Source organism: Carcharhinus amblyrhynchos, chromosome 18 (assembly GCF_965287045.1).
Source record: "Carcharhinus amblyrhynchos chromosome 18, sCarAmb.v2.hapA, whole genome shotgun sequence".
In the NCBI taxonomy this organism is placed as follows: Eukaryota; Metazoa; Chordata; class Chondrichthyes; order Carcharhiniformes; family Carcharhinidae; genus Carcharhinus; species Carcharhinus amblyrhynchos.
In genome coordinates, this window is record NC_137341.1 from 26,655,759 (window position 1) to 26,668,484 (window position 12,726).

Sequence of the window (12,726 nt, forward strand, 5' to 3'; positions counted from 1 at the left end):
CAGGGATTATGGGGAAAGTCAGGAGATTTGGAATGAGAAAAATATTAGTCATATTGAATCACGGAGCAGAGTTGATGGGCTGGGTGGCCTAATTCTGCTCCTATGTCCTTTGGTCTTAACATTACAATAATATTTTGTAATCTTGAAGATCTCTATCATATCATCTCTTTTCTTAGCTCTAATAGGAAAGCCCTTACTTCTCAAATCTCTCCATGTCTGGATTGCCTCACTACATGCCACAGCCGTACACAAACCAGTCAACAGAGACAATAACGCAATTTAATCAACAAACCAAACCACTTTCATCTAGTCAAAAAAAGTGTCTACTTTTTAATCAACAGAAACAAGCAATTCAAACTCTGTTACATTCAGTTTTACTTACATCCACCCGATAAGATTTGTTTCGTAACAACATTTATCCATCTTTGTGCAAGTTGACTGACTTATGAGCTATTCAAATTGCACTTGGGGGATGCTGATTTTGCACCGATGTCTTATGTTCAAAGTTAAATATCCAACTTACATCAGTATTATCTATGCTTCTGATTTGCATAAAGTCTCTTCTCGATCTTCTTTTCTCCAGCGAATACATATTTGTTTCTGTCGGCTTCTCTTCATGAAACAGTTCAATCTCCCGGATCATTAATTTTCTGAATCCTCATCAATACAACAATAACCTTTGACAACAGAATTCCCAAAATTCCACAGCAAGTCTAATACATTGCTCCATCAGTGATCTTTACAAAATTAGAATGCGTTTTCAAACATATCAAATATTTTTGAAAACAGTAATTTAGTTGGTCAAGTTAGTGTCAAACATTGCTGCTTATTTATATTGATACCATACAGCAAGCAAGACCGCTAGAGACTCAAAACCTCTGAGCACAGCTCTCTAATTCTCTCCTTTGACCAGCTATCAAACCTATGGAGCGTTTAAATTGATGTTAGAGCACCAGGTGAATGGCACTCAAACCACGTTCCTGATGTTGTCCAGCGACTTCTTGGAAAGTGCAGTGCAAGTTTCTTGCAAGCATAAGGTGAGACTTGGTGACAAAATCCTCCACGGCTGCATGTCCTGCTGACATTCATTGCCTCCTCTCACAATGAATGTCTGAAGTACCATGATGCCAGTGTCAACAACTTTGACGAGAAAGTCAAAAATTAGGAATTACATTCTTTTGTAAACCATGGTGGTGGGGGGTGGGGAGAGGTTAAAACAAAAAAAGGGACTTGCTGGACATAGGTTTTTTTTCCTGTACTGGTATAGGAAGATTTAATATATGACAGAAGCAAGGAGAACGTTAAGCTATTTTAAACGATTGATTAACGCCTTGTACGTTGAACTGAATCTCTGTTCATCTGAACATATACATATTTGAATTACTGTAAATCACACCTTAATTAGATAATCTTGCAGTTATATGAGGAAACAAGTCTACGTTTTGAAAGTTGGTAAAAGGTGAAAAAAGGAAATACTGTCACAGAGTCCTTTGTGATTTGGAAAGATCTTGGTAATAAAATAAGAAGTGTTGCAAATAAAGTGATGCCACTGTTTGAGCAGGAGCCACAAAGTATGGTATTAGATTATATAGCAGTCACATGCTTCCATTTGAACAGTCACTGTACTACAGGATACCAAAGTCATGGTATGTTTGATATTAAAGGGCTACCACAGCAAACCATTTCCACTGGCAGCTTAACACGATTCTTTCATTACAATTTCCAAATAGCCTGTTTTCACATTTCCTTGTTGTGCGAGGACGAGAGAAGGCTGGTATAAACTGCAGGTACCGTGCAACATGGGCCACTACTTATTTCTTGACAATTTGGATGACGTCCTCATGCTCCATTATGTGAGTCAGTCCCACTCGTTGAGGGCTATACTTTGTACTTGTTCCCTAGAATCGAAAAGGTAATATTCCTCGTAAGCAGAAATTTTTATTTCCGATGTGGACAAGTCTCAAATATTTTAAAATTTGCAATTCAGTGTAGAACGTCAACATACTCACCCAGACAAGGGCATATTTGAACTGGCTTGCTAAGGTTCTATGAATTCGATGGCACTGTATCAGGAAGGCAAAGGCAGTACATTTAAATCTTGCATGCTGCTAAGTACATAACACAGATTAAATTGCTGAATCATCAAGAATCTCACTAACTCAAAATAAAGCAGATATAATGGTCAACATGAAGAGGCAACACTCTTCACCCTAAAATGAAAAAGTAAAATAAGACTGCTACAGTTGAAGTGAGAACCCTTTAAGAGGCAAACACTGGTTGGACCCTGTGACTTATTCATCCAGTAGGACTGGAGCACATGTGGCCTGGAAGACAGTGTGGTCTTTTGTCCTCAGTTCTTGGATTTGGAAGTTGAGGAAGTGTGGACTGTATGGCAATGCACTGTACGTAGTTCTTGTTTGTAAATAAATAGTTCATTGTTGATTACTGAATGGTGGTTGTCTGGAATCTCCATTACTACATTGGCGGTGAGGGAAAAAAATTGGCATGACATTTCAGCGCAGAAGAGGCTTGCATTCTGATTCAAATCAATCTCAACAGCCAGGAAACAAATTACCATTATGCAGTTTTCCGTAAAATTGAACCATTTGATGTAAATGTAAAACAGTGGGTGCAATATGTAGAGTGTATGAGTTATATTTTTTAGATTGAACAATATAGAGTAAGAGAAAAAAGCAGAATTACCTTGCTTACAGTAAGCAGCACCCAGATGTATGACTTACTCAGAGATTCTGGACTCAACATAATTTACCAAGCTCATGGAACTGGTCAGGAATCATTACCATCCAAAACCCACTATTATTATTCAATGGTACAAATTTAATTCAACCAAATCCAGCTAAGCTGCTTAATTTGTTTAAGAGTTATAGTTAAGCTGTGTTATTAAATAAAGTTTATTTTACAATAAAATATTCCTAATCTGTCAGAATAACTCCTGGAGCAAAACGTCCGATCCTCGCATTTATGCCAAAATAGAAAAGTCTTGGGGTCTTCTCAGGTGTCCGAATGTAACTTGGGGTTCTGGTCCAGGACCCTAACACTACTTTGTTCGGTACTATCGGCCTGCATGCTTGAAGCTGACGATATTACCGACTCTTGTAAAAGTTCTTTTTTCCTCAGATGGTCGAAATGTTTCTTCAGGATCTTATCCTGAGCTCTTGCTTCATATGATACTGGACCTGTCTTTGCTACAACAATTCCAGAGACCCAACTAGGGCCACTTCCAAAGTTCCTTAGGAAAACTGGGTCATTGATTTCAAATGTCCTCTCTGCATTTGATACATCATGATTTCTATTTGAATACTCTGTCTGAACTCTACCCTTCCACAAAATTTGGAACTAACAAGCTCAGCCTGGTGTGCAGCTAATGTCCCATTAGCAGTTCTGCTGGAGCTGTACCAGGCCTACACCTTGCTACTGTATACAGGGTGATCCTGTATGCCACAACTCTGGGTTATCCTTGTAACAGATTTTCCATGGTGACACTGAGAAATTGCACATGCTGAAGATATTACAGATGGTAATCAGGCTTATTCATACAAGCCTTTGTATATAGATGGTCACATACCTCCGGGCTGAGTGATCTAACCAAGCAACTAGCTAATTTAACATATGTCTTCGGTATAGGGTCTCTGTCTAATTTGGCAACTCAATTGACGGTTAGTTTGCAATTTCCGCAAATGTGGACTCTCTTGTCCGGCTTGGCAACAGGAACAATTGGTGCTGCCCACTCTGCAAACTGAACCAGTCTTGTGATGCCCAAGTCTTCAAGGTATTTAAACTCTACTTCCACTTTCTCCAGCATGGAACAGGACATCAGTCTTGCCCTGTAATACCTTGTTCTGGCTTTGGAATCTATTTATATCTTAGTTTGGAGCACTTTTATTTTTCCTCTTGGAAACTTGCGGATAACTTTGGACGTCCTCATAAAGGCCCCCCTCATTCAGTTTGAATACCTCTATCCAATTTAGTTTAATGTGTTGGAGCCAGTCACGTCCCATTAGACTCAATCTTTGTCCTAATACGACAATAAGTGGGAGCTGAGTTTTAATCGCTCAGGAGCAATTTAGCATGGCCAATCCGTCTAACCTGCACACCTTTGGACTGTGGGGGGAAACAGGAGCACTCAGAGGAAACGCATGCAGACATCAGGAGAACGTGCAACTCACACAGTTTACCAAAGCTGAAATCAAACTTGGGTTCCTGGTGCTATGCCACTGTGCCACCACCAACTGCTGTTTGTAAACAAACAGGATCACTTGATTTTAAGCACCCCACTGGTACAGGTGGCTAGCTTGACTGTGAAATTCCTCAGGCTCAACAGTGGGACCTGTCCTGCAAGTAGCAGAGCAGAGTGTGTTGCAGAAACCTTGGTGTCCACCTCCATTTTTAATGGACATCCATTCACTATTAATACCACGGTTATTGAGGCCACTTTGCCCTCTGATGTGGTTTAATGTTAACACATTCCGTTCTGGTAAAAGGCACTCTCCCTTTCTGCGGACCAATGTTGACTTCTGTCTCCTTCCTGAACTCAGCAGGCTCTGTTTGTTCTTCCATCTTTGCCTTAAGTGAGCTCTTCCATCATATCTGAAACACTGTACATCTCAATATCTACGCTTCTCTGGGTAGAGATTTCCCCCACAACTAAAGCACTTGTTAAAATTCCGTGTCTAATTGTGATGAAGGATTTGACTCCAATTTTCTAGAGCCATAACCCTTCCTTTCTCTCCCCAGGCACCCTCCAACCTAGTGCCATTGCTACCTGTGGCCTCTGTTTCAAACTGGGACTTCACCTCCGAGCATGCTTTGCAATTCTCGTGTGCCTTTTTCTGCAATTTCCATGAGTAAGGCTATCTTCATAGCATTTTATAGATCAAGCTCAGACTCTGCAAGCAACTTCTTTTGGATTTCTGCATTATTTATCCCATCCCATAACACATCATTTAGGCATGTTTCAAATTTGCAAGAATTTGCCAGCTTCCTTAACCTTGCATTAGAATTCATCTGGGGCCCTCTATTTTGACATAGATACGAGGATCGGCTGCTTTGCTCCGGGAGTTAGTCTGCTGACAAATTAGGAATCTTTTATAAAACAAACTTTATTTAATAACACAGCTTAACTCAAGCTCTAACAAATTAAACAGCTTGACTATTAACAGTTGAACAATATTTAAAAATGAAAGGAAACAATGTTTTAGTTCCAAATACAGTAAGAAGTCTCACAACACCAGGTTCAAGTCCAACTAGTTCACTCGAACCTGGTGTTGTGAGACTTCTTACTGTGTTTACCCCAGTCCAACGCTGGCATCTCTACATCATTAGTTCCAAATAAGCAACATTCCTCCTACAGACTTAAAAGCTACTTTAAATATAATTAGCAACCATAGATGTACTTGCTATAACGGGTATAGACAGTTTTGAAGCTTTGAGAGAGAGAGAGAGAGAGAGAGAGAGAGAGAATGAGTTTCTGCAGCTCGCAGAAAATATGCCTTTAAGCAATTCCCAGCCAGAATTCAAAAGCTGTCTCTCTCTGCTACAGACTTAGCTCCTCCCATTAACCACATCATCACAAGACCCTGCATACCTAAACCCACCTTCCATTTCTTTAATCAAAACCCTAGGAGAAATCTCCACTATAAACAAAAATCCATTAGCTTTATCCAAAGTAAACACCAAATTGATAAAATGAGCAATTACCCTCTATCATAAGAACATAAGAAATAGGAGCAGGAGTAGGCCATCTAGCCCTTCGAGCCTGCCCCGCCATTCAATAAGATCATGGCTGATCTGTCGTGGCTCAGTTCCACATTCCCGCCCTCTCCCCATAACCCTTAATCCCCTCGCTTATCAAAAACCCATCAACCCGCATCTTAAAAATATTTAGCGAGGCAGCCTCCAGCACTTCAACTGGCAGAGAATTCCAGACATTCACCACCCTTTGAGTGAAGAAGTTCCTCCTCAACTCCGTTCTAAACCACCCCCCCTTTATCTTGAGGCTGTGCCCCCTAGTCCTACTGTCCTTTCTGAGCAGGAGGAGTCTCTCCACCTCTATCCTATCCATCCCATTCATCATCTTATACGTCTCAATGAGATCTCCCCTCATTCTTCTAAACTCTAACGAGTACAAGCCTAGTTTATTCAGCCTCTCCTCATAGCTCAACCCCCTCAACTCCGATATCAGCCTAGTAAACCTCCTCTGCACTCCCTCCAAGGCCAAAATATCCTTGCATAAGTGCGGCGACCAAAACTGCACACAGTACTCCAGCTGCGGCCTCACCAATGCCCTATATAGCTGCAGCTGTATCCCAGCTAAATATTTTCCAGACATGCCTGAAGAATAGGCCTGAACCTGTAAACTGTCTCCTTAAACATAAATACATATGTATATATAGCAACAGCACACTGTCACAGTACAGAGAGAAATGAACAGGCCTCTACAAATCTGGGCTATAGACATTTATGGTCAATTGTCTATGATCATGACCCTATTGGAGAGCAGCCATCACAGAACAAACCAAGGACAACTTACATTTATACATCTACTTTAACAGGGGAATATGCAGACAAAACAAACAACAAAGCGAAGGAAGAGTGACTAGGAGTGACCCAATACTTGGTCAAAGTTCTGGGGTAAAAGAGAGGGAAGTAAAGAAGATTTAGGGAGGGAAATCCAAAGCAGGAGAAACATCCCTCATCTGTAATGTCCAATAATCATCATGAATGCTTGAGCAGCAACAGAGAAATTGAATGCAAAGGACTTAGACTGACACCTAGCTTCAGTTCAGCTTTATAGAAAATTCAGCCGAGATGTTGTTGGATTCAAGAGTTTAGCTAAAAGGAGATTGGCAAGGGAAGCTTATTTTCAGTTGAGTTCATAACACTAGGAATGGGGTGACAGGACCCTTTAGAATTGCGTGGAATGTAGGAAGTAGGCCTTTCAGGGACATATGTCTGCATCATGTTCTGGAGCGTTAACTGTGTCTCGTGAGCCGAAGACCGATGACCAATATTTAAAACTCTGCAAAAGTGATCAGTGGTTGAGTGGCTGTTCATGCTGAGAGAGAGAGCAGTTTAGAGAAACTAGCTCATGAATAGCAAGAAGAGAAAGGAAGTGTAGAAAATTCTGAGCTTTCCTGGGGCTGAACAATAGTTGTATGATTTTGGATAACAGAGCATAACTATAACAGCGATTCTCAGAAGGTTCGAAACATTGTTGTACAACAATGAAACAAGATATGCAAGGCATGAAGAAAAAAGCTGCAAAGGAAAAGACAAAAGCAATGTATGAGAGCAAAGGATTGCATAGAGACAATGATGGCATGTTTTGCAGTTCCAAACCAAACCCCATATGGCGTTTTGCCTTTCTTGCACCAAGGTGAGGAACATCATCCAGAGATTCAATAAATCTTTGGTGAGGAAGAACAAAACAAATAATAAAGTTAATTATTTCTTGGAAACCACGTATTTGGTTTGTAGGAGCTAACTAACTCTACAGGCCAGTAACTAGTGGGAAAGATAGCGGAGCAAATATGCAGCATCTGTAATATTTTGCTTTTATTTTAATGTTAATAATTAAAGAATGCAAAACTTGCATTTGCATATGGCTTTACGTGACCACTGGATTCCTTAAAACATTTTACAGCCAATGAAACATTTTTAAAGTGTAATGTGGGAAATTGCACACAGTACGCTCCCACAAACAGCAACATGTTGATGACCACATCATTTGCTTTTTGTGATGTTGTTTGAGGAATAAGTATTGGCTCGGAAACCAGGAAAAACATCTCTGCTCTTTCTCGATAAAGATATGGGATCTTTTATATCATTCTGAGGGCAAAAGGCATTTTGGTTTAATGTCTCATCTGAAAACTCAGAGTGCATCATTCTCTCAGCACTATTAGAATATCAGCTTTGACTTTTGCGTTCAGGTCCTGGAATGTGACCCAAACCCAGAACCTTTTCATTCAGAGACAAGAGTGCTTCCAACTGAGCCACTGTTGACAAAACGGTTCAAAAGCTACAGAATAGTGATAATGAGGGGCTTTTGTTATCCTAACATACATGAGGATACTAAAAGTTAAAAGGACAGAGAGATGTGGGAAGAATTATTTGTCGTGTGTCCAAGGGAACTTTGTTGATCAATGTATTTCTGGCCCATATAGAAGGAGACATTCCTGGATCCCAGAATGGATGAGTCAAGTGGATCCAATTTCAATAGGCAAACATTTAGGAAACAGTGATCTTAAGAAATAAAAGCACAGAATAGTGGAAAAACTCAGCAAGTCTGGCAGCATCTGTGGAAAGAGAAACACAGTTTAACATTGTAAGTTTGTATGACTCTTCTTCCGTTTCTCTCTCTCCACACATGTTGCCAGACCTGCTGAGTTTACCCATTTTCTGTTTTCTTTTCAGATTTGCAGCATCTGCAATATTTTGCTTTTATTATAGCATCATAAGGTTTAGGTTAGCTATGAAAAAGGATAAGGAGTAATAATACCTAATTGGAAGCGAGCCAATTTCAGTGAAATGGATCGAGGCCAGGAAAATTAGAATCAAAGATTGGCAGACAAAACAACTAGAACAATGGGCTGCCTTTAAAGAGATGGTTCAGATGCACTCAAGAAATATTGTAATGAGAGAGAGAGGTAGGGCAACCAACTTCAGAAATACCTGGATATTAAAAGAAATGAAGAGGAAGATAAAATAGGAAAAAAAGGATACACATAACAGCTGTCAAGTTGATAATACAAGTGAGAGTCATGCTGAATGTAGAAGAGTCAGAGGAATGGAGAATTGCAAATGTTACACTTGTTCAAAACAAGGACAAGGGTAAATCCAGCTACAAGCCAGTCATTTAAACTCTAGTGGGATACCTTTTAGAACTAATAATCTGGACTAAATGAACTGTTAGTTGGATAATTGGGGATTATTAGGAAAAGCCAGCATAAGGGTAAATTGTATTTAACTAATTTGACTGAGTTTCCTGATGATGTAACAAAAGGAGTTGATTAGGCTAAAGTGGAGTAAATGAACTTCCCAAACTTTTACAAATTGCACAATAAGCTTGCCAGCTAAACTGAAGCTCATGGAATGAAACAAAGTGGCAGCTTGGATACAAAGTTTGCTGAGTGACAGGAAACAAAAGTTTGCCGATAATTACTATTTTTTTGTACTGGACAAATTTGTTACAAGATTCCCCAAGGGTTGGTACTGGAGCCTCTGCTGACCTGATGTTGGGTGTGCAGGGCAGAATTTCAGAATTTGCAGATGATAGAAAACAGGGACAGACTGCAAACTGATGAGGAGCACAATGGTAGACTTCAAGAAGACATAGACACATTGGTGGATCAGGTGGACATGTGGCAGATCAGACTGAATGCAGAGTGATATATCACAGTGGGAAGAATGAGAAGAGGCAATATAAAGCAGAGACCTGGGTCTATACGTGCACTAATTGTTGAAGGTGGTAAGACAGGTTAGAAAATGGTAGTTTATAAAGGCAAGGGGCCAAATGGGTAAAGAAAGTGACCAATCTGGGCTGAATTAGACAACAGACTGCTACAACCCGAATTGAGCAATATTTTCTAGAAAGACGCTTCATCTTACCACATGTTCAACTGTGGCTGATCTCCTCATAATTATAGCACCCGAAAAATCTGGTCTTTCTGTTCAAAATAAAATTTGCATTAAGTTGTTCATGTGCACACAAATTTAAAACATGAGTTAATTCTGTGTTGAATCTTTTCCTACCTCCTCTCTTTTTTGTGTAGATGCAGATTAACGCAAGATATTCCCAAAGCATTTCAAGCAGATAGTCCAAATTCAGCTTCATTTCACAGCTAGGGAGATGGACACATTAGATACAGATGACAAACATGCTGACAAGCTCAATAATTCAAAATCAGGTAAGCTGTCCTAGGGATCTTGCTTCTCATCTACAAACTGACTAAGATACTGATAGTCACAGTGAACGGGCAAAAACGTGTTAGCATCACAGAATCGGAAGTGACGCAACAGGGAAATCCAGGAAAATACGAAATTAAAAATAGGAAATTAAGTATCATACTGGATTAACACAGCAGGGCTGGCAACATCTATTAAGTGAGAAACAGAGTTAATGTTTCAGCATCATAGTATTTTGCATTTATTTAGATATCCCATTGGGAAAACCAAAACAGCAAATGAAATTTCATGCTATAAATAAGTATTTCACAAATGTCAAAAATATTGATGATTTAAGAACATAGGTACAAGAGTAGACCATGCAGCTGCTTAAATCTGTTCAGTCAGATCATAACTGATATCTTAACTCCATCTTCTTGCTTTGATTCCCTAGCCATTAATACTGTCGCCCAAGTCTATCAATCCCAGTTTTGAAATTTTTTAACTGATGTCAGCCACAACAGCTGTTTCAGAGTCACAGTCAGATTTACAGCATTGAAACATTTGGCCCAGCTTGTCCATGCCACTTTTTTTTTTAAGACCCCAATTACTCACATTTGGCCCATATTCCTTTATACCTATCTTACCCATGTAACTGTCTAAATGCTTGTTAAAAAGACAAAATTGTACCTGCCTCTACTACTACCTCTGGCAGCTTGTTCCAGACACTCACTACCCTGTATGTGAAAAATTTGCCCCTCTGGACACGTTTGCATCTCTCCGCTCTCACCGTAAACCTATGCCGAGGAAACAAGATCCAAATATCCAGTAACCTTTGAAGGAAGATGCGTTTCATAACATCATCCCTGAACAATCTACCTCTAATTTCAAGGTTATGCCCCTTGTTCTGGCCTCCCTCAGCAGAGGAAATAGCTTGGAAAGAGAGAAGCTATCAACTGCTTTAATCATCTTAGACATCCTTGAGCATGGCAGACCCTAATGTTGCATATTCACAGGAATACAAACCTATCCTATGCAAACTACCCTCAAAAATTCACCCTTTTAATACTGGGCATTCTGATGAATCACACTGCACTCCCTCCTATCCTTTCTGAGGTGCAGTACCCAAAACTGAATGCAGTACTCCAGATAGGACCAAACCAGAACTCTGCATCTCCTGCATAACCTCCATCCTTTTGCATTTCAGCCCCATTTTGACCTAAATATCTCTTCCCATTACCCATTTTAATTAATTTTGTTCCTATCCACCAGCTTTGAGAAATTTCAGTATCTGGACCTCTAAACCTCTTCACAGTTCAACAGTACAAAGGGTGCAATTTAACAAGTAGGGGAAGACGGAAAGGGACTTGGGAATAATCTTGTTCAATGGCTAATGTGGTGAAGTAATTTAAAAAGACAATTAGATGTTAAATTGTGCAATATTCAACGAGTATTAAATGAATCTTTTACTGCCACTTCTATAAATCGTCTCCACCACAAAACAGATCTTCCTCTCCTTGCATTCTGAAGAATGCAAGACTCTAGTCCACTGTCCCATCGTCCCCTAATGCTGTCTTTCCTTAACCAGCACTTGCCTAGGCAAACATAGGCTTCCCTCTCAGGTCCTGAAACACTTCTTCGGTCATTTACACTTCCAAACTCATCAGGGGTTGCTCGTAATGCACTCTCTTGTTTGCTGGGGAGGCTAAACACAGATTAGGTGCTCGCTTTGTTGAACATTCCTATCTCACCCACACACATGACTCTGAACTTCCAGTCACTTGTCACTTAATTCTCCATCCCATGTTCAGGATTCTGATCAGAGATCACACTATTTACAGCATTCCTCATTTATTTGATTTCTTGTGTGTTTTGCTCTTTGTTTAAAGAAAGTGAAATATCAGTCAGACCCCCTCCCCCTCGCGCTGCTGCTCATTACTACCTAGTGATTTCTGCTGAAGCAGATATGTTATACCTCATGGGCACAGGATTACAGTGGCTATCTCTACTCTCCGTCATCACCTAAGCTCACAATAAAAATTGGCAATTTGGCATCAACAGATGAAAAGGACTCGTTGAAATACAGAATACAATAATTGAGCAAGGGCAAACGAGCGAGGGGATGACGATGATGACACATTATGTAATTTCTTCCACCAGCCTTATGAGGCCTACCCATGCTCAGTGCTTTCATTTCATTCAGAAGCCTAGAAAATATGGGGTTTTAAATTTCTGCACAGAATGCAATATACATCTGAAACGAGGAAAAGATTTTATAGCACGACTATATTTAAAAAGCTTACCTAATGACTACACTGTGCCGCTGCCGAGCCAATCGGTCCACCTCCTCCAAGGAGATCTGATCAATTTTATTATAAACCTTTTTTAAAGGCAAAACAAAAACAATAAAATACTAGGCATTAACAAACAAATCACAGCACAAGCTACATAAAAAGCGTGGAGTCTTTTTTTCAGTATTCATTGTGTAATGGTACAAAAACTGTTTAGTCAGTATACAAGAATTCATTTTACAACTGCACAGAACTTGCATAATTCTGCAGGATTGGAATTAAGTATTTATGAAATTTGAATAAAACATGCTTAAGTAGCATTTTGATTACTAAATTAGATATGGATAAACAAAGCATCTTAACAAAATCTTCTCTCATCTATGGAATTCGCATCTTTCCAAAATAATCTTGCTGCTCCTTTCCTGGAGGTAGCAATACCTGCTGAGTTATAGAAACCAGGCACATGTTCTATACCCTCCACACTCAATGTATTGGCAAGTAGTCACCATAGAGGGCATCACAGCTAGCCCGA

General features: G+C 39.8%; 1 protein-coding gene across 1 annotated transcript in view; it reads right to left on the reverse strand.

The window, feature by feature from the left end:
• Positions 1–306: 306 nt before the first annotated feature.
• The window catches only part of drg2 (developmentally regulated GTP binding protein 2), a 29,004-nt gene continuing 16,584 nt past the window's right edge, over positions 307–12,726 (reverse strand). The window contains exons 9-13 of the mRNA XM_080206625.1: positions 12,207–12,283; positions 9,772–9,860; positions 9,628–9,686; positions 2,010–2,063; positions 307–1,898 (exon numbers count right to left, since the gene is read on the reverse strand). Of these exons, the coding sequence (XP_080062751.1) occupies positions 1,812–1,898; positions 2,010–2,063; positions 9,628–9,686; positions 9,772–9,860; positions 12,207–12,283 (366 nt within the window). The 3' untranslated portion in view covers positions 307–1,811. The remainder of the gene's footprint in view (positions 1,899–2,009; positions 2,064–9,627; positions 9,687–9,771; positions 9,861–12,206; positions 12,284–12,726) is intronic.